A 22216-nucleotide genomic window follows, 5' to 3' on the forward strand; every position below is an offset into this window, starting at 1 on the left:
TGCAAAAGGCAGACGAAAGTCCACATTGGCCTTCATCCTGTGAAACTCTGCCAGCTGCTACTTGAGGTTCAACCCTATTCTTTCTTCAGGGCACCGCCTTTGCTTGCTACCAAGCTTGCTACAATTGGAGGCAGCTGTGAGGTAGGGAGAACACCCTGAGCGAAGTCAACTGTAGAACTAAGTGTGTACCCTTGGGCCACTTTGACTCCCAGTACCTCAGTTTCCTCATCTGATTTAAAAAGGGTTAATAATACCCCATAATGTTCATGTGAGAATAAAAGCAAAGGAGGTAATTTTTGACAATGGATTTGTAAGGTTTAATTTCCATGAAAGAAAATACGGCGTATTTAGTTCTTCTCTACCACATTGTCCACACATATCTGTTCTAGCAATTTCACTTTGTGTATTAGCTCTTTCCCCCATGATTCTGTACACTTGTCTTATTTCTGGTCAAGTTTCCCCAACTGAAATATAGGTCCTGTCAAAGAGTAGATCCTCAGTATATTATGTTGAATGAACAATTGACCGAGAGACCAACTGGGGTCCTTGTTGGAGTAGCAATGTTGGCAAAATTGTGCAGCCCAGTCACACTTTGTGCGGGTTGAGAGATTTTTATTTTAACTGAGCTGTAAGGCTGTCACTGAACATAAGTGGACATGACCAGTCTGGCAGAGTCAAACAGAGTGCTGCTGGAAAGCAGGCAGCACCGAAAGAGAAAAGCAAATTTGGCTTCTAAGATGACCATATGTCTGTTACCCCAGAAAGCATGAGCCCCTGCAAAGTTCTCTGCTGAAGTGGGGAGAGTTGGAGCCTCCTCTCTGTTCTGCAAAGGATTTGCAGGGTGCTTAGCATGCTGGCCCCAGTGCCCTCATGGAAATACGGATGGCTTGCTAGGGGCTGTCCCATACAACCAGAGTGGGGCTCAATGAAGTGCCATCAACAAGGTGCCTACGAAGGGCCATGCTAATGTCTGGCCAGTGAAACGGGAACTTCCAGAGCAGATATTACATGGGTTGGAGAGATGTTGCTTTACACAGTGAGCGGGAAAGCCTGACACCTCTTCAGAGAAATACAGTAAGAACCACAGTAAATAAGGCCCAGACTCAGGGAGGCAGATATTTAAAGGAAAATTAAGACGGCTCGTCATCTATTTCTCTGTCACCCGTTGATGCATTTAGCCAGCGTCTTGTGGTGCTAAATGCTTTTTGATGATGATGGTTCATGATGACCACTGTACCTCCCCACAGGGGTGGGCGCCTCCGATGCGAGAGTTCTTAGTGGGGGGCTCTATCTCCAGTGCAAAGAAAAAAGGAATGGTCCAGAGACCCCCTGCTCTCCCCAAGTTCCCGATTTTACCAGCATGTAAAAGCAAGTGGAGGCAACAACCACCACAAAAAAGCCCGTCTGAAAATCAGAGCCTAATCGCTCCCATCTGCTCCAGTGCTGCTTCCTCTCGCTGCCTGCCAGGATGTTTGCCGCAGATGCTAAGTAGCACATTATTTTCGATAAGTTGCAATCATTTACTTGAAATCTACTTCTCCTTTAAAATGTCCCCCTGGAAACTTGGATTGGCAGTCGAGAAGCCTTGTTCAGGATGGAATTTGAATGCTTGCACTCAAGTTCCAGAAAAGTTAAACCCATTTGACCTCCAGGTGTTGATGAATTGTAAATTTCAGCCCCTTAGACTCTGTTGGGAAGAGAGGAAGAGGCACCAGGGAAGACTGTCCGGGAGAACAGAACCACTCCTTAGGCCTCATTTCCCCAAGGGAAGGCACAGTGCTGAGATGAGAGACAGGAAATGATGGCTCCATGGAATCGTCCCCAAAGCAGAAATGTCACACATCCCTGAAGACATTAAGCCAGAAGCTTTCTTGGTCCCCATGAGATGTTATCTCTTTCATCCAGAGACTGGTCTAGTGAAGATTAAAGGCATAATTTGCAATCTGGAGCTCATAATCTCAGTCGCCCTTCCCCCATTCCAGTGTCACAACCAGGATTTCTTATTTATTGCCTCTTGTCCAGGACACCGTTAGTATCATGTCCTGCCATCCGCTCTTCCCTGTCAGTTAAAGGCTTAGTGTGTTCAGGGGCTACTTGGAAAGTTCTGGGAAGCAGCAAATGCCTCCTGCTTTTCATGCAGCCTGTTTGCCTGTGTGTTCCATGGCTCCTTGTGTCTAAGGACAGCACGAGTGACTCATTAGCAGCATGGCATGTGCTTGGGGTGGTTTTTGTAACGAGTGGTGATGGATCATCCACATACTCTCCCTGAAGGACCCTGACTGACCTTGTATGCATTTGTGAGATGACTGTCTGGGGTCACAGGTGTTGTTTGTGGTCATGGAAAAAGAAAAGCTAATTGGCATGTGTTTTGAAATGGACCTGGGGCGCCCATAAATAGACCCAGTGTCCTTCAGCTGGAGAATTCTGCTTCCACTAAAGTGAACGGAGGTGATTTCTCCTCTAAGTAGGGTGTATTGGGATCTCTCTTCCAGTCCTCTGTACCTGACAAATTGAGCAGGCTGGTTAGAGTAAAAACCTGATTTTATTAGTATAGTGTAAGGAAACATCCCACTACAAGATATAGATCAAAATATGCAGAAAGGCAAATTACAGGTACTCAGCCTAAAGTAATTTGTTAGAATTTGGTCTCACAGGTTTACAGTTTAGTCCACCTTAGAATTCCCTTGGTCGAGATAGAATCTTCTCTTCTACTCCCTCATCACAGAGGCTTTTGGCTGGTTTCCACATACAGCCACCCCTCACCACCTACCGCTGTATTCTCAGTCTAAACTCCTCAAGCGCACCCGATACCCTCACCAGGTGATGTCTTTCCCTGTTCCCCTCATCCCAGACTTCCTGGGCCTTTTTTTGCCTCTGCTGATAGCCCTGGTAGTACCCAAGAGAGGCCCCTCTAATGACCAAGGTCTCTTTGATCTGCTTTAAAACCTCCTCTTTTTGCCAGGAGTTCCCCACAGTGACTACTCAGGTTTTTCTGTGACTTGCCTCTGGTTATTAAATCTGCCTTTTTCTAATTTTCTCTGTAATACTCTACATGAAATCACTCTGCCTTCTAGATTTTTATCTTATTTTTAGAAATAGTTTGTATTAGCTTAGATTGGTTAAGCTGTCTAAAGCAAACAAAACAAAACAAAACAAAACCCTCTGAAAAACCCCAAAATAACATGGCTTAAACAAAATACAAGTTTATTTTTTCCCTTCCTTTCTTATAGCCCAAAGATGACTGGTGGGCTGGTCTCCAGGGTGTGAGAACTCCCATCTGGCTTCTTTCCCTAGAGTGGCTTCCAGTGCCCAGCCCAGCTCATGGGCCGGGGGATGGGGGAGCTGCAGAAGGGATGGAGTGATTTAGAGTACTGAACCTTGTTGCCCTACTCTAGGCCACTGGTAACCCTGGCTGGAATTTGCTGTTTGGCATCAGTGACATCATTCCTTTGTTTGTCCTTGGTCTGCACACCTCTGTCTATGGCTGTCACCTGGCAGAGGTTTCCATTTCAATCTTATTGGGAAGGAAGCCTGGTCTAGCAGGGAGAAAGTGTATCATATTATCAGTGGTAGGTCTCGTCTCCTGTGATCTGTAGAACTGGAAGTGATCATGGATCGCGTTAAGACTAAATGATAGACGAATTCTGTAAGGACTGCTCAAGGTCAATAGCTCATTGTATTAGGAACCCTGCCTTTGAATTATTCAGCAGTTTTCAAAAACTGGGAAATATTCCTGTGGGAGCAAAATGTTCTTTATTTCAAACTTAGTTCTGATGAAGCTGTTCGGAAAGTTAGAGGAAAACTAGTTCTGTTCCTATTCAGTTTGTAGATACGGGCCGGAAAATGCCATTTGTCACTAGGAGCTGGAAGCTAATTTGTAGCCTCAAGACAGTAGTGACAATGGCAGCAGGGTAAGACAACATGGAGGCGTGCACACCCCGGGCAAGTCATTGTAATATTTCACCCATGGGGTTTCTCTACATCCCGGCGGAGAAGGGTGATTGTGAGTCACAGATCCCACCCAGAATCAAAACTTAAACATGTTTCCTCAAACCTTTGAGTACAAATAGCATCTTTACCGTCTTCTGGTTATAATTTATTGATTTTTTAATGGAAATTTGAAAGCAGCCATTAAAGATGACTTCCAGGCCAGCTCGTCTGACACAAGGTGAGATTGCTTCAGAACTATGTGGTTCCCAGAAGGGTCTTCCAGCCTCAGAAAGACCAAGGCTTCCAGTGTGAGCTCTGCCAGGCCAGGAGGATGGTGTCGCCTCTGGCTCAGGGGACACTAGGGTTGAAGACTGTGGCATCTCCTCTGAGTGAAGACTTCAGAAGCTGCAGGATCCTTAATGTACCTGGGCAAATAGCAAGAAAGGACTATAAAGAGGAGAAAAGATGAGAGAAAGAAGACATTTTGAAATGTATTATATTGGCTGAGGATCTATGGATTCCTTAGCCTGTGACAGTGTCAGTGGGAGCTTGCCTGGAAGCGTAGGTCAGTAAGGTGGGGCGGGGGGGCTGATGCGTGCGTGTGCGTGCACGTATGTGTGTATGTATATTCTTGGCTTATCTTGGTTTCTTCTGTGTTGTTGATTCCTAATGCGCAGAAAAACCAAACTCTTAACTCTGAATCTATCCTGCTTTTTTATTCTTCCCAAAGGGATCTTTATCAGTGAGATTGATTCAGATTTAACCAAAAATCTAAAATCTATCAGTCACCAAGCACTACCCTGTGCTTTTGTAAAAATAACCTTATTTAATCCTTAGTAAGAATTAAGGCATAGGTGAAGTCATATAGTAGGAGTCTTGGGCCTGGCTTTGAACCTAGACACCCAAGGCCTGTTTTAGTGCATGTTTTTTTGTGTGCCATGCTGTGGCACTAACAGAAGAAAGCTCGTGCCCATACTTATACTTTTCTGGATATTAAAATGTGGTAGGAGAAGGAAATCTATCATGTATTAGCTCTTGCCAGAAAGCAGGCAATGTGCTAGGTGCCTCACTGAGACGCGGAACTGCAGAACATTTTTACCTTAAGGCTAAAGAGTATTGAGAAACTTCTGTTTTCTCTGTGGTTGCTTCCTTTAGGAAGTACCATTGTAGAGAGAAGCTTTCATCTCCACAGAATGCACAGCAAGCTGCCGACCAATGGCTCCACATTTTTCATGCTTTTTATGTGTAACTAAGAAGGAAACTGTTCCTTGTATCGTGGGTTACCACAGGCAATCCAGGTCTCACACACCCTCCCCTGGCCCTGGTGCTGGTCCTGGCTGTCTATCTTTCCAATGGCTTTCCCCCTTTCCTCGTACCTCTGGGTATGTCAGTCTGAGGCCAAAGCTTGTGTAAGTCATGCCCTCCTACCAACTTCTGTAGCTCCTGTTTAGGCAAAGGGGTTTCCCGAGCAGCAGTCCAGACTTGAGCTATTAAGGACCAAATCCCCTCGCCCAGGCAGCCGGCACCCATCCAGAAAGGCAGGGGCCTATCGCCCAGCACATTAGCTTTCTCCCTGCCAGCTGGCCCAGGGAGGCGCAGTGTGCCAAGTGGGGAACGTGTGAATGGGATCCATGCCCATGCATCCCCTGAGAAGTAGAAAATGCACGTGACCAGAACCGCCAAAACCTAACCCAGGGAAAAAGATGACAAGAAAAACTTGGTGTGTTTCTCTAAAGACAACCACAAAACATAAACAAACAAACAAAAACCTAAAACTGTCTCAAGAGTGTCATATAATTTTGTTTTCATCCCTTGCCCTAAAACCTAACACAAAGTTTTACACATTGTGGCTGTTGGCTAAATGTGAAAAACGAGTGAATCTAAGAGTTCCTCACAGGACCACGTTTATTTGGAAAGTCAGCACAGTGCCTGGCACCGCAGTAAATGCTCAATGAATATTCCTGGGATGAAACCCTTGAGGACCGCAAATTCTTGCCTTTGTTTGACTAAAACCTTCAAATCCCTGAACTTGGTTACATTTTGGCCTGCCTACCTGCTTGGTAAACAAAGAAAAACAGTTGGAATGGCTTAAAAAAAAGTAATATCTTACCTTCAATACAAATCCCCCACTATAAGAAACCCTGGACCTAGATTAAGTCCCACCTCAATGTCTCTGAGATTCTAGAGGGCTGAGAGACAACCCAGGGGGAACAAGGGTGGCTTTCAACATCTGGAGATTTCTTAAACTACAGCTTCTCATCTGAAGAGGCCGCTCCAGGCCTACTGCAGCATCCAGGGTCTCCACTTGGGGCTGGAAGGCGTCAACTCAGGTGGTAACTGCTTTCCCTGTATAGTCAGAAGCAGTGACTGACACCTATCAGTAATGCTGACTTGTAAAATTTAGAAAATAGAACTGTCAGTCATTTCTATTTGTTTGATGAATAACTCTTTAAAAATCACCATTAAAAACGACATTTCACATCAAACAAACAGAGATTGAGACTTAGGAGTGAAGAACACAAGGACCTGCTGCCCTGAGTTTCAAGACACTAACAGAAGATTTGGGTCTCACCTTTGGTTGAGAAGAATCAAATTAGAGCATAGTTATTTTTCAATATATCCAGGCTGTGGATATATTGTGCTTATAGGAAGTAAACAAAATCAGAGGAAGAAGTGTATGTGCATCAGTTGGATGCACACAAATCTCCAGATTTTCAGTTGTTACCCACCCACCCTGGCAATCTCATGTACCCACAAGCCTCAAAGCAGTTGGTGTCCTGTGTCCGAGGGACTGGAGGAGCGTAAACCACGGGCTTCTCGAAGTCGGAGCCCATATCGGGTTCATCCAAGGTTCCAGGATCCAGCTCATTCCTGTCACCTTGGAGGTACTTGAGCAATAATTTGTTTGATTGCACTGAGCGTTCCTCAGAGGGCCTGTTTGTGGAGACGACCTCTATGTGGCCCCTTGGCTGCCAGGCCCTGTCAGCCCTCACAGAGTGCTTCTTCCTCAGGTACCAGTCATGAACCAAGCTTTTCCCAGCACCCAGAGGCTTTGTCACCGCTAATGTTGGCTTCCTGGGGACATACCAGGCTGGGTCCAGGAAGCTCTGGCTTAATGCCAGTGTAGTTTTGCTTGTTTAGAATTGTCAGATTTGATAAGGCAGATTTGACAGTTTTTTGAAGTGGATATGGAAGAGGTGGCAGAGAGAACAGCCTTGTACCCAACAGCATGCTGGCTCTGGTACAACTTGTAACTGGAATGCAGGGGGAAAGAGAGCACATACAGGGAATTGGCTGCCTGGCTGAGAACAGGAAGCTGAGGCAGAGATCCTTGGATCTCACCAGCCCGTATCTTCCTTCCCTCCTTGATTCTTTATTATATTGCTCTTAAGAAATACTGGAACAGACACTGAGTGTCAGAGGCCCTGTGAGGTTGTGTGGGGAACCGCCTTTCAGGAGTTCACAGTCTTGCTGGCAAGATGTTAGGTGTGCCCTGGCGTGTCCTGAGATGCCCCATGGCTGTGGTCTAGGCAGTACGTGCCCTGGTGCCTCAGAGGCTTAGAGATCATTTTTGGCTGTTCTCATCAGGGCAGATTTCATGAAGGATTTTGAGCTGAGATTTAAAATGAAATAGGACTGTAGTAAGTGGATTTCTGTGGCTGAGAAAGAAGAGGGCATTCTATCACCCAATACAGTGGCTTTAACCATGATGGTGGAAAGAGGTAATGGGAAAGGACCAGATTTAGAGAAATTAAAAGAAATTAGGAAATCAATAAAAAAAAAAAAACTTCCTTCCTTCCGTTACTATCTGATTGTTTTCTTCTTGGCCAGAGTATCAGTGTGCCTTGGGCATCAGAAGAGACTCTGTGTGTGTGTGTGTGTGTGTGTGTGTGTGTGCGCGCGCGCGTGCGCGCACACGCACACGCGCGCACAGAATAGATATCACATCCATGTAGCTGCCTGTTGTGAAAAGGATTCAGAACTCCAATATTCTAGAGGACTGAAGTGTCTGAGAGTTAAAGATCTAGAGTTCAGTCTCGGCTGTGTCTCATTTGCTTTGATTTTGGGGAAATGTGCTTTGCCTTTATAATCTTCAATTATCTGCTATGTAAGTTTGGAACATTACTACATGTTTTGTAAGGTGATGTAATTCAGTGCGTGCAAGTACTTTATGAACAAATAAAAGGTGTAACTCTGATGCTCTCAGGAAGCAAGCACTTTGCTCTTTTCCTAAAACTGCATAGCTGACTTGGGAATGAGGCGGGGAGAGCTGGTCTCTCTTTTCTAACTCTTCTGGTAGGATGTGGTAAAGACTTAGCTCCTGGGCAATAGAACACTCTGCATGGAGGTTTGTGCCTACAAATCAAACAAAGAGATCAGCCAGAGAGAGCCTGCCTTTTTGCACACACCATTGGGAGGCTACCTTGTGCCTTTCCCCAAACCACCTGCCTCTGCTTTCTGTCTTGTTCTTTATCTGTTTCTCTCTCTCAGCTCAGCTTTGGGCCCCTGGACTGTTGTCCAAATCTGAAGACCACCCTCCCTGTAGATCTGCCCTCTTCCCCTCCCACCCTGCCCCCACCTGTGGAAGTTTGAATCTGAGCAGAGGCATTCCCCCAGCACGAACCTGGACACTTGAGACGGTCCGCCCGCCTGGAGAACCAGTCCTTGGTGAAGAAAGAGTGCCCTCTAGTGGGCATTGGCTGGAGCTGCTCCGGACCCACGTCGCTCAGCCAAGGACAAAACAACCCAAACACAGCCCTCCCGCCAAGATGATCTTGACTATGCCTTTGGGTTTGGTTTGTTTTTCTCCTTGTGTGAAGAAAAAGAAAGAAAGAACAGCAGGAGACAAGCGGTGAGAGCAGCTCCCACAATGCTGTGACAGTCCCTTTATCTTAGGAGTTTTACCAAAGAATTAACCCCAGGGCAAGCGATGGCAGCAAGGTACATGTGACATCAGAAGCTTTTTAAAGGGCTTGTGACAATTCCTGTATAAATCACCTACCTGTCTCAACTGGTCTCTTCCATAATTGGGTGGATTTGTGGGAAGGAAACTGCTTCTATAAGAATTATTACCAAATGGGTTAAATATCTTCATGGGCGCAACCCCTCTGCAGATTGCATATCCACTGCAATCAATGACATTTTTTGGGTAGTGGAAGCGTCCGGGCCTGCCTGGCCATTAAAACCCTGTATGCATGGGGACAAACAGGGGATTTGGCCCTTTAAAACCTATTTCAGAAAAAAGCTGCTGGGGTGGGGAGGGAAGAGATGAGGGGGAGGGAGAGAGCGCAGGGCACTCATCAGGGAAGCAGGAACCTGATCATATGTGATGGTTGCTGGATTAGGTAACAGCTCCGCTGGTTGAAATTGGATCTTGGAGGATGAGTGTTAACATCTCTGGTGTCCTGGCGAAAGGTTCATTTGAGTCTTGCATGGTGCTGCAGAGATAAAAAGGAGCTTTTAAATAATCATTTTGTCTCCTACTCACCAGAGTACTGGCTTCCAGCAATAAATAGGTAGCATCAGTTCTGCTTAGACATATCACCCTTTTCATTTATTTATTTAATGTTGTTGGTTTTTTTTTTTAACCGCCGAGCTGAACAGTTTGTGTATCAGTGAATCCCAACACCCATTCTTAATAGTGGTATATTTGGATTCTCCTTGCGCTGGCTACAAATATGAGCATGCAAGGTTGTTTATTGGTCCATCCCTGTCCCCTCCAAGCATTACAGACACAGCCCAAATCCACCAGAAATGAATTTTCTATGCAAAATAGTGCAAGATGGTTTTCTTTTAAGGTTTTCCCTTGTTCATATTGTTCCTTAAAAATTTTTTTTTGGGGTTCTTGCACAATCATTTTCTATTTTCATAATTTGAGTATAATTTAAAGGGTGTAATTTGGAAATGAGTGTTGTTGGTTTTTCTCTACCTGCCCCCCCCTTTTTCTTTTCATTCTTTTATTTTCTTCAGATCTCTGATTTGGGACCTATTTATGTGTCCTGACCTCTGAGTGTAAATGCAAGCAACATTTATGCTGTGGTGCATTATATCTATCTTATCAATTTCTAATTGGCCACATTTAGAAACTAAGTCTATTAACTCATAGTGAATTCAAATTTCTTTTTAAGGAGTATTTGTTTGCAGGATTCATAAAATGATATAAAAGCTAAGCGAAATGCTAACACTTTCTTGCCCCAGCCAACCCACCGCCGCTGTGCTCAGTTAAATGTATCCTTCATACCTGAAAGAAAAGAGGCAGTATGCTTTATGCTTTGAGCTCTGCAACCCTCCTGAAACTTCCATGGCGGGTAGGGGCTTGCAGTCTATCCTTTCAGTGTTCTTTGCCAGCCTTGACAATTTCCTTTCTTATTTTATTTAAAACCAGTTGGATTTGAAGACCAAGAAAAATATTAATTAGGAGGTGTGTAGAGTTTGTGTGGAATTGTTTGTGCTTCCCATTGACTGTTTTAAAAAGATGGAGCAGAGGCGTGAAACTGAGAGGGGTTGGAAAGAGGAAATATTCTCAGAGGTTAATATTAGGTATATGGGAAACATTCATAGTGACGTGTGCGTGATCACCTATGTAGTTCCTGGAGGAGCGAGGACCAGAACTGTCTCTCTGCCTTGCCTCTCCCTTCTTTCATACCTCACCGAGTTTGGCTGGATGAATAAGCTGATGGAATGAATGAGGCCGCTTGGGGTACCTGTGCGATTGCAGGAGGTAGGATACTTGATGTCACCTCAAGTAGGCAGTGCTTAACACTAGCCCTGGCAAGGCAAGTCCTGACCATTAATAGGACATCATTCTTTTTTGCTTTGCTGTTGTTGAGACCAGAGGTTGTCCTAAAATCTCTCAGTGTTGGGCCACATGCAGGACCAGTTGGCTGTGGAGTAGCCAGGTGGACCCACTTGAAGGCATTAACAACAACCCAGCTGAAGGGTTACCAGCCTCAGCTCCGTGGGGAATGTTCCTGCCAGCGGGGGGGGCGCTTACGGCCTCTTCTGAAGGAAGTATATTGGACATGAGATTCAATGAGCGAATGAGAGAGTAGAATTTTGCCCCAGCACAATGTTTTGAATAATCGAGCTAAAGTGAAACAACTATATTTATTAATGGCTCAGAGGCGATTCCTTTTTTTTTCTAATTTGTAAATGACCCATAAATATCTTTGTGGATAAGACTATTAAAATTTATCATATAAAGAGAAACACGCATAAACTTCACGTAGAGGTGAAGAAGGAGGGGCTGCTGGGCACTGCTGGCAGTTGTTTGGATGTCCCGATTCTTTTCGGTGCCTTTAGGGCCTGGTATTCTGGGAATGGTTACAGCAGCCATCTACTTTCTTAAGGAAACCTTTGTTAGTGGCAATTTGTTCTTCAGAGTTCTTCAGAGATTTGAGTAAATAAATTTGAGAAACAATAACGCGACTAAATCCTTATTATGCAAAGATCAGCCAAAGGGGCAGTTTCCCATTCAGTCTCCCGAGCCTACAAAAGAAGGATTTTATTGAAAATAAAAAAAAGTCCACAAAATAAACCTCAATGATCTCCTAACCTTTTGCCATCACTACTATAGCAATTTTGTTTTTGTGTAGCAGAATATTACACATTCAGGTTTGAAGAGAGAAGATCATGACCTGGTAGTGTTGTGGTTTGCGTCTAGGGTGCAGGCTTTCTTCTTTTCTCCTTCCCAGCTACCTGCTCTCCCTCCTCCCTCCCTCTCCTTCCCTTCCTCTCATCCTTTTTCACTTCATCACGGAGCCCAAGCTTCTGCCCCGCACCTTTTGTCCTCTTTGCTCTTTATGGCCACCACTGATCCACATGGCTCGCCATTCCATTTGATGGTCTCGTGTTTTGTGAGAGCCATACTGTAGTTTTCCTTTTGGCCTAGGAATTGGGATTTCCTTCTGAACAACGTTCAGGGTTGGTTCTTTTGCTGCCTGTTGGCAGCCAGGAGCATGTGGGCACAGCCAGCAGTTATGCTGTTATTATATGTGATGGAACGCTCAAACATCTAGACATACCCTCATTGAGCTCATCTTCATCTTCCCTGTTACAACCCGAAGCCCTGCTTTGCCAGGGCTGGGAGACACCTGGAACTGGCACCATCCCCCTGGGGCTCACCAGATGCACCCTGCCGTGAAACGGCTCTTGACTCTGCTCTGGTGTGCGGATATCCACCAGGGACTTAGACCCTGCCACCTCCATCCCCAAAATGTCAACCAACACCGGACCCCTCTCCTCTGCCTTTAATCACTTCCCTCTTTCCCACCCTACCCACACATTCTTTTCAATTTCTTAAAAATTGAAAACACTTTTTATGTTCCCTCTTAACAAAGACTTGGCTGCTGACAATTGAACTGGATTTAGATGAGTGATTTATTTTATGGGAGGTTGTCTGAAGGGGTAGTAAAAAAAAAAAAGGACTGTTTCGCTCTTCTGCTGATTTACTAAATCACTGAATCTCCTTCAGTCCAAATCACCACCAAGGGTCCTGGTGTTTTAATAAAAAGCAGCCATCTCATTGATCTGAGACGCCATCCTACCAGAGCACTGGCTTCCCTGAATCCCTGGAGACAGCTTGTTAAAAGGACCTCACTCTTGTTTCCAACAGGACAGCGTCCTTATCACTCGGAACAGATAGATCTCAATTTTTGGAGCTAAACGACCCTGCTCAAGGGCCAATTTGTCTTCTTGCTATGTTAGACCTCACTCTCTGTTAGTCCACAGGAAAGGTCTTAAGATTTCATTCCAAAGGTACTGGATTTGTGTACTTTAGGTGATTTTGGAAATGAAAAATTTAGACTGATCAAGCATTGCAAAGAAAGGCAATGAGTGCAAAACCACAAACTTAACAGAAATTTAAAATGAGAAATAAAGAGGGAAATGCTTTTCCTTAAATTGAAATTAGGTAGTATGGGGATAAAAGTAAAAAATATATTTTGTTATAATTACATTTTTCTAGTTGAAATTTTTTATTGTGGTAAAATATATATAAGATAGAATTTACCTTTTTTGGGGGTGGGGATGCAGAGTCTTGCTCGGTTGCCCAGGCTGGAGTGCAATGAGTGGTGTGATCTCAGCTCACTGCAACCTCCACCTCCTGGGTTCAAGGGATTCCCCTGTCTCAGCCTCCCGAGTAGCTGGGACTACAGGCACGCACCACCACGCCTGGCTAATTTTTTGTATTTTAGTAGAGACGGGGTTTCACCACGCTTGCCAGGATGGTCTTGATCTCCTGACCTCGTGATCCACCCCCCACTCAGCCTCCCAAAGTGCTGGGAGTACAGGCGTGAGCCACTGCGCCCAGCCGAATTTACCATTTTAAACTATTTTTAAGTGTACAGTTGAGTATTATTTTGCAGCCATCTCAAAAACTCAGCTTCCCAAAGTGAAATTCTGCGCTCATTAAACAATAGCTCTCCACTCCTCCCCCCAACTCATGGTACCCATTATTCTACTTTCTGCCTCTTATAAATTTGATTATTCTAGATTCCACATACAAGTGCAGTGTAATTTTGGAACAAAGCAAGTCCCTCCTTCATTTTCTCACCCTCTCAGTTTCTCTCTTTTTCCAGCCTTTCTTCTGTTCCTCAAATGGCATCTTGCAAGTAATTTGGCAGCTTATGTAGCCAGAGAACACAAATATGTTTTGTTTTTAAATTTTTTTTCTTGGGTTACTATTAACGCTCCCTTCCCTTTGTCTTTTTCTGTAGTTTTGAGTATCCGAGGAGCCCAGGAGGAGGAGCCCACAGACCCCCAGCTGATGCGGCTGGACAACATGCTGTTAGCGGAAGGCGTGGCGGGGCCTGAGAAGGGCGGAGGGTCGGCGGCAGCGGCGGCGGCGGCGGCAGCTTCTGGAGGGGCAGGTTCAGACAACTCAGTGGAGCATTCAGATTACAGAGCCAAACTCTCACAGATCAGACAAATCTACCATACGGAGCTGGAGAAATACGAGCAGGTAACCAGAACCACCTGAGGCTCGGCACCCAGGCCCTTTAGGAAAGGGTAGAGGAAGCACAACCAGGGGGCTTGCAGAGACGAGCGGCTCACCTTTCCCAGGTGCTGGCGTCCTTGTGCCCGGCATCCCCTGCCCAGCCACAGAGCCCTGGCCAAACTTGAGTCTGCCAAGTCCTGGTCTCAACTGTTAAAAACCTAGGCGCTTGGTGGAGGTAAAGGCATTAAAAAATGTGTGACGCTGTAAATGACGATTTCAAGGAAACATAAATCGTGCATAGAAGGAACAGTCCATACCTGGACTCCAGAACATGTGCCTGTGATGTGCAGTCCTGGCTCTCATCCGGGCGCTATAGGTGATCAGCAGAGTCACCAGCTAACCTGCAAAAAGTTGGGAGGTGGCCGGGCGCGGTGGCTCACGCTTGTAATCCCAGCACTTTGGGAGGCCGAGGCGGGCGGATCACGAGGTCAGGAGATCGAGACCACGGTGAAACCCCGTGTCTCTACTAAAAATACAAAAAAACTAGCCGGGCATAGTGGCGGGCGCCTGTAGTCCCAGCTACTCGGAGAGGCTGAGGCAGGAGAATGGCGTGAACCCAGGGGGCGGAGCTTGCAGTGAGCCGAGATTGCGCCACTGCACTCCAGCCTGGGTGATAGAGCAAGACTCCGTCTCAAAAAAAAAACAAACAAAAAAAAGAAAGTGGGAGGTTTTCTCTGGCCCTTGTTTTTCCTTATTTATTAGGAGGACTATACTTTTTCTGGGTGTTCATAGTATCCTATGGGAAAGGATTTAAAACTTGGCCCTAGAGTCCCGCACTTTACCCAGACTCAGTTCAATTGAGAGTCAAACATATTCCCTCTTTTACATAATATATAGTATGGAATATGATACAAATCATCCTCTGTAAAAAGGGTAGGAGGTTCAGGAGACCCCTGGAGCCAGACAAACTGGGATTCTAATCCGGGCACTCCACAGATGGTTTGTGGGACTCAGTGTTCTGCATACTCAATTCTGAAAGCTGATGTATGGCACAGATCTGTGGATTTGGAGTCACGGATGTGAAGGACCATAAAACTTATATAAAGGAAAGGGCAAGAAAGGCTGTTAACTACAAAGCAGTACATGTAGGGCCTCCTGATTATAACGGAACCCCTCTCTAAAGAGAACCCCCATCCCATCCTCCCCACAAACACATACACACATCTATATAGCAATGCTAGTTCCTCTGGTTAGTGTACGCATGCTATTTTATCAGGAGCCCTTTAGCAGCAGCCTTTCATTTAAATAACAGATAAGTTTGTTGTTACCTCTTGGGATGCAACATTGTACTGAAGTTCTCCATGACCTTACTCTCATTGAATCTTTAGCTTTTCTTTTTCTTTTCTTTTCTCTTTTCGTTTCTTTTTTTCTTTCCTTACCTTTCCTTACCTTTCTTTTCTTTTTTTTTCCCCTTTCATTTCCTTTCTTTTCTTTTCTTTTTTCTTTTTTTTTTTTTGAGATGGGGTCTCACTCTGTCATCCAGGCTAGAGTGCAGCGGCACGATCTCTGCTCACTGCAATCTCCATGTCCCGGGTTCAAGCAATTCTCCTGCCTCAGCCTCCCGAGTAGTTGGGATTACAGGCAGGCACCAGCATACCTAGCTAATCTTTGTATTTTTAGTAGAGACAGGGTTTCGCTATGTTGGCCAGGCTGGTCTTGAACTCCTGACCTCAGGTGATCCACCTGCTTCGGTCTTCCAAAGTGCTGGGATTACAGGCATGAGCCACCACACCCGGCCCCTTTCTTTTTAAAAGCCAGAAAAGAAGAGAGAGAAAAAGTGGAAGGTAGAAGACCTTGTGCAGTCCACTCATAACTAGGTAGAAGGCAAATGCAAACTTAATTGAAAATTTAAATTTTAAAATAGAAATAGGCATTTTAAAATTTAAAGTGAATAAAGTTTCATTACTGCACTCCTATCTACCTTTGGAATGGATTTCTACAAAATCCTCTCTTCTATGAGAGGGCAAAAAAATTGCTGTGAAGCCAAGAATAGTGAAATTTGACCATCAGACAAGGTGTAGGGAGGGTGAAGGGGAGGGAAATAAAAGCAAGCTGTGGTAAGAAGCTGTGAGTCATCCTTCTTTGCCTTCTTGGGAAAGAACAAATGTTCTCGCCACAGTGTTGGCTCGTATAGACATTTCCCCAGATCCCAGGCAGTGCTGAGCTCAGAGAGCTGGCTGAACTATGACAGTTTCCCCAACCATGACCATCATTTAGAATGTGCAGTCTGCCCTAACCTAAAAGGGTAATTATGGAAGGCAAATGGGGACAGACCTCTTGCTGAGCTCTCGGGTTCTTATTACCCAATGTTCTTCCTACTTCACCTTCACCAATAACCCTGTCCTCTGGCATAGCAAGCTGTCCTCCAGATTTGTCCTCCAGGTTAACTCGTGCCAAAGAACAGGACACAAAACAAGCCCAGAGTGTGACTTCCTTTGCTAAACCATAACTGCAATGAATGTTAGGTTGGGAGGTGTTGAAAACTGTCTTTAGTCTGAGCTCAGGTTTCCAGTAACATAGAACTGCTTCCTTGATTTAAACCTTATCACTCTCTTCCATCCTCATCCAAAATGAGTAAAAATTATGACAGCCATAGTACATTTCAATAGCATGTCACTAATTACAAAACACTGCGGCTGACATAATGGCACTTGCTTCTCAATGCAATTTTGAGATTGGGTACCCGGGACAGGTACTGTCATCCTCTCCATTTTGATACAGGCAAGGAAATGGAGATGAAAGAGGTTAAGATGTGGTGGAGGTCACACATGTAATGAGGGAGAGAATTTGCCCTAGAATCCAGGATTTGACCCTTACCCCGAGGGCTCTTATTAGAACAATGCCTGACTCCACTTAGTAAGAAGAGAATGTGGATGTCTTTTGACAGTGGGGTAACCAGGTTGTCCTCTCTGTTACTTCCTTGGACTAGATTACTGGCACCTAAGAGAGGGTTGTGATAAAAATATTCCCTTCAGAAACTTCTTGAAGATGTTGGAAATTGGGAACTAAAAAGCTCCATCAGTACAGAAGCAAATTAATGGTCAGTGTAGAAGTTGTACTAGTCAGCTGTATTTATTATTTTTAAAAGTATTAAAATATCATCTATTTGTATGGGCATTTTCTAGTTAAGAAGTGAATACTGCTTAATACATTTTGGATGCTTAATAATTTATTAATATTAGTTGTGTTGTTAATTATAGTAAACAGCAGATTGTAGGGAAATTATGCTATTAACCTTCTAGCTAGTGTGTCTGAGAGATATATCTTCTTCATTTTCTTATAACAGTTCCTTATGGGGATTTTTTAAAAATAGAAAACTTTGGTCAAGTGAAAATGTCAGTATTTTAGTAGTACCTACGTGAAATTACCAAATTGGTTACTTAATAATTAATTTTGTTGTTTTATTTTTGGCATGGTGATGGCAGATAACTACACAATAATTAGCTATCGTAGCTCACCCTCACCCTTATCCCTCCAAAAACAAAACAAAAAACTAACTGAATCAGCCATTGTTTCACCCTGAGGTTATTAAATAAAGAAGTCTTCTGGAGACTTTTTTTTTTTTTTTTTTTTGAGATGGAGTCTTGCTCTGTTGCCCAGGCTGGAGTGCAGTGGCCTGATCTCAGCTCACTGCAACCTCTGCCTCTGGGGTTCAAGTGATTCTCCTGCCTCAACCACCCAAGCAGCTGGGATTACAGGCACGTGCCACCACGCCTGGCTAATTTTTTGTATTTTTAGTAGAGACAAGGTTTCACCGTGTTAGCCAGGATGGTCTCGATCTCCTGGTGTCGTGATCCGCCTGCCTCAGCCTTCCAAAGTGCTAGGATTACAGTCGTGAGCCACCGCGCCTGGCGCTGTAAGATATTTAAGAGCTGGCATATTATAATAGATAAAACCATGATGTCAGAAACCTGAATTTTATTCCAAGCTCTACTTAAAAAAAAAAAAAAAAATCTTGTGGCTTTGTAGGATTCTTCAGCTTTTGTAAATAATGCTGTAGGGGAATTGACAGGACTAAATCTCTAATGTTGAACTGGACTGGGTTAATTCAGTTCATAGCTAAGAGAGCCCTAAGATCCCAGTTACTTTTGTTGATGAGATTGGCAGCCAAATCTAATCTCATCCCTTGGATCTCAATCCAATCCATATTTTTGAAGGAGTCAAGGGAGAAGATAGGTCTTATAGTTCAGGATGTAAACTTAGACCTTATACAAGACTTTTGAAAGGCTTCCCTTTCAGAGTCTGCTTCCAGAAACAATGTTGCCCTATAACCTGGGAGGTCTGTTAGAAATCCCTCTGCCCTACTGAGGCAGCCTGAGCTCCCAGAAGTAACTGTTTTTTTTATGACAGCCTACAGTAAAGTCTCCTCTGTTGAGAAACATTCAGCATGTGAGGGTTTTATTTAATTAACAATTGTAACCCCAAGTATTCACATTACTGTCACATTTTGAGTGCCTGTCCTGTCGGAAGTAGCCCAGCTTCTTCAGGTACAAGGCTTGAGGGAAGTGAGGAGGAGGTATGGGTAGCTCCTTCCTTCCCAGGTACTGGAAAAATCTGGATCATTGTGCTCTGTCCATCTAAAATGGACTTGGAACTTTGCTCTCTGTTGTGTGTTCCTCAGCAGCTGTTTAGCAGCTGCTTTGCTCCACCTCAGCAGTGGGTGAAATGACTCCACTGTCTGTTTATTGAAGAGCAGAAAGGGCCCCAGGATCCAGTGCCCTGAATAAACATCAGATATTGTGAATATTTTTATTCACCATAATGAAGCACATTATTATTAGCTGAGCACTGTGGCTTCCCAGCTGAGAGCTGGTGCACTTGATAATACTCCCTCACATCCAGCCCCTCCTCTCTTTGAGCCCAGACGAGGTGGGGAGGCTGCAGCCCGGCAGGAGGTTGTTTCTCTAGAAAGGTGGCTAGGATGCTTGCTGTGTGCCTAGCCCTCCACTCTCCATCCTGTGGTCTCCAAATTTCAGCTAACTTGCTGCCAGGTTTTATTTCCTTCTCTTGGTTGTACAGTTCCAGATGCTGGGGTTGGCTAGGAAATGAGCTTACTATATAGATCTCGTGTTTATTTAGCACTTTTCCGTGGCGACTGGAGAGTAACATGCTATAAGGACCTGATCTTCTATGGATTTGTCTCCTGTATAGGCCCACGGAGTATAAAGGAGGTATTTATTACCACCTTTACTTTTACCAAGAGGGAAATTGAACTCTGGAGAAGTTTACCCAGTTATCGATATATCCAAATATGTGGATTTCTAAGTTATCTATATTTTGAAGAGATAATTGTGACATGTACTTGTAGGGCCAGGCACACATATAGTAACTCATTTAATCCTTACTATACCTTATGAGGTGGGTATTGTCATCTCGGTTTCACAAATTAGAAAAACAAGGCACAGATATGTTAAGTAACTTTGAAGATCCCACAGCCAAGTGAGTCCCAGAGGCAGGAGCTGAACCCAGGCTGTGCTCTCACTCAGCCTCTCTGCTGTGTTCATGTGAGGGATTTGCTCAGTCTGCAGGTCATAGCACAAGAGCATGGGTGCCGTTAGCCTTGCTGAAGGGTCAGGAATGATTAAAGCCACTTTTGGGTAAATTAAATGAGGCACTGAGTAGTGAAAGGATGTGCCCAAATATTCATGGAGGCGGGGTCAAAAACCCAGGCCTCTCATTCACCAGTGCAGACACAGCCCAGTGGATGCACCTGCTTATGTACCTTTGGCCAGCCAACCTCAAAGGATTTCTTAGATAAATAATCAGTAAATGTGTACTATTGTTATTGTTACTGCATTATCAACACATATGACAACAGCAATGCAGTGTTTTCAATAACGAGCGTGTTTCTGCTGTTAATAAGTTGGAGCAATTGAGTCTTTAGTTCTTTACCTCTCACAGCATCATCTTGCCTTTTTTGTTGTGAATCTAATACAGTTTTACAGTATTGCTTTGAGTGAATCTGTGAATAGATGTTTTGTTGAATGCTCAGCTAAGGAAACCAGATTATGGATGCTAAGTCATAGTAACTAAAAGAGAGGGCAGGAGTTTTCAGCGGAGTAAGTTCAGACTCTAGGAAAGGACAGAGGTCCTGGCCTAAAATAGGAAGGGCTCAGGCCTTACCTCTGCTTCTTCATGTTTGCTGTGTGCCTGTGGAAATGTCCCTTCAGCTCTCTGGGCCACAGTTTTTCTTCCTGTTAAATAAGGAGGTGGGGAAATATGATTTTCAACCCCACCTCCAGAGCTGATGATATGCTAGTTTATAACCTGAGAATTTTTATTTCTGCAGGGATAGTTCCTGAATCCTCTTGATCATGTTTTGATGCTGTTTCTATAAGACCCCTGGGGACAGATTCCCTTTGTGTTATAGATATAGTGGATCTTCAGAAGGCCAGAACAGGAGAGGAAGTTCTTATAATAAAACTTGAAACAGAAATAGGTGGATGAGAAATCTCCCAGAAGAGCTATCAAAGCTTTTAATTCCATGATTCCATTTAAACTCTTTTGGCTATTTATGCATTCTAAAATTGAGTATTTGGAAGCACTCCTATATCAGAAATAATGAACAAGGCAGAAACACAAGAAACATTTGACCCCAAACTCTCTTTGGCTGTTAACTTTGGGACAAAGGGTTGTGGAGTGTGTTTTATACTAGAAGTTATATTCTTACACTTTACTGTGGTAAAATCATGGAAAAAAAAAGATTAAGATAAAATGATTAAGACACTTTTTTCCTCTTAAAAAAAATTCAACATTATCGCTAAAACTTAGAGCCACAGGGGCTGAAAGGGACGTCTACCACAAACTATCCTAGTTTTCTTTATTTGCACAAGTCTCTAGAAAAGCCCATGTGGCCTTATGTCATCGACGTGATGCGTGTTGAGGCTTGGACCTTCAGTGACTGTGTTGATTGTCCTGCCATTCCAGGCCTGCAACGAGTTCACCACCCACGTGATGAATCTCCTGCGAGAGCAAAGCCGGACCAGGCCCATCTCCCCAAAGGAGATTGAGCGGATGGTCAGCATCATACATCGCAAGTTCAGCTCCATCCAGATGCAGCTCAAGCAGAGCACGTGCGAGGCCGTGATGATCCTGCGTTCCCGATTTCTGGACGCGCGGTGAGTCTCCCAAAGGGCTGTCCTGCCCTCTCTGGGAGTCCCTGATCTGGGGCTGGCTGGAGTCCACAGCTGGCGCCCCCTACAGGCTCTAGTTTCACCCCATCAATGCTAATCCAAGTGATACCCTGAGGATGGTTCTGCGAGACTAGATAGGCCATTGGTTTCACATAGTACCAGGAAAATACATGGTTGGAGGGGATAATCTTTATCACTACTGTTATGCACTCTGGGTAGCAGCAAGGAGGACTTAGGTACAGTGAGATTTTTTTCTTTTCATAGCACTAGGTACCTCTCTTACAGTTGCGTCTTATAACCATGGGCCTGCGGCTGTCTTACTAGCATTCTATCATGACAGGCTCTCTTCAATAAAGTTTATTCCATCTGCTTGGAAATTGGGATCTTTTCCACACTGTAGATGGACAGAGGGTACACTCAATTCAACAAATATTCCTAAGTAAATTGCTGTCTCTGGGCTAATTTTAGTAGTGCAGAGATGAATAAGATGAGGCACTTTGGACATAGAGGGACAAGGAGGTGGTCTAACATGGGCCAACTTGGTTTGATGGTTTCCATCTGGCATTGCTGCTCATGTCCTTACTTGTGAGTTCAGAGCATTCAGTTGAAGAAATCATGGATAGAAAGGACCTTTAAAAGAAGACAAGAATTGAGAACACAGAACAAGTGGTCATCTCTTGTTTCGCCTACTCTCTAGACCGGTAGATTTATGTGAATCCCTTTGATTCCTTTTGCTTCTGTTATCCAGCCTGTAAGATAGTAATAGTCATATCTTTCATCTACTCTAGAAGAATATTTTGGTAATTCATCTAGCAAATACATTTTGATTATGGGTATGCTTTGTGATCTAGAGTTTGTCTTAAATTCATCATCTGTGAATTCAGATACCATTCATGTTTAAATTCTTGATAATAATCCCAATCTGTTATTTTTATCATTAGAACATGAGCTATGTCAGGGTCAGTGTACCATTTCACCATCTATAATTTTGCCTCTTTTCAATCAGATAAAACGATGTATTACTCCTCTTGAATTTTTTCACCCCTGAGATCATGTTTTATTCAGCTCTCCTACCTACATTTTTCTCTGTGTTCACAATTATGGTCTTTACAGTCCTCGGACCTCTTTAAAACACCCTGGCATCTTTTCCTCACTC

The 22216-nt window shown here is 44.2% G+C and overlaps 1 protein-coding gene across 11 annotated transcripts in view; it reads left to right on the forward strand.

Annotated features, from left to right (window-relative positions):
• The window catches only part of PBX1 (PBX homeobox 1), a 328066-nt gene that overhangs the window by 220248 nt on the left and 85602 nt on the right, over positions 1–22216 (forward strand). For 10 of the 11 annotated variants that reach the window (XM_063625014.1, XM_063625018.1, XM_063625013.1 and 7 more), the window contains 2 exons: positions 13647–13891; positions 20855–21045. In XM_063625014.1, the coding sequence (XP_063481084.1) occupies positions 13647–13891; positions 20855–21045 (436 nt within the window). Of the gene's footprint in view, positions 1–8208; positions 8227–13646; positions 13892–20854; positions 21046–22216 lie in introns of those variants that run through there. The other variant, XM_063625019.1, reaches the window with a different exon arrangement.

The sequence above is a fragment of the Symphalangus syndactylus genome, chromosome 12 (assembly GCF_028878055.3).
Source record: "Symphalangus syndactylus isolate Jambi chromosome 12, NHGRI_mSymSyn1-v2.1_pri, whole genome shotgun sequence".
In the NCBI taxonomy this organism is placed as follows: domain Eukaryota; kingdom Metazoa; phylum Chordata; class Mammalia; order Primates; family Hylobatidae; genus Symphalangus; species Symphalangus syndactylus.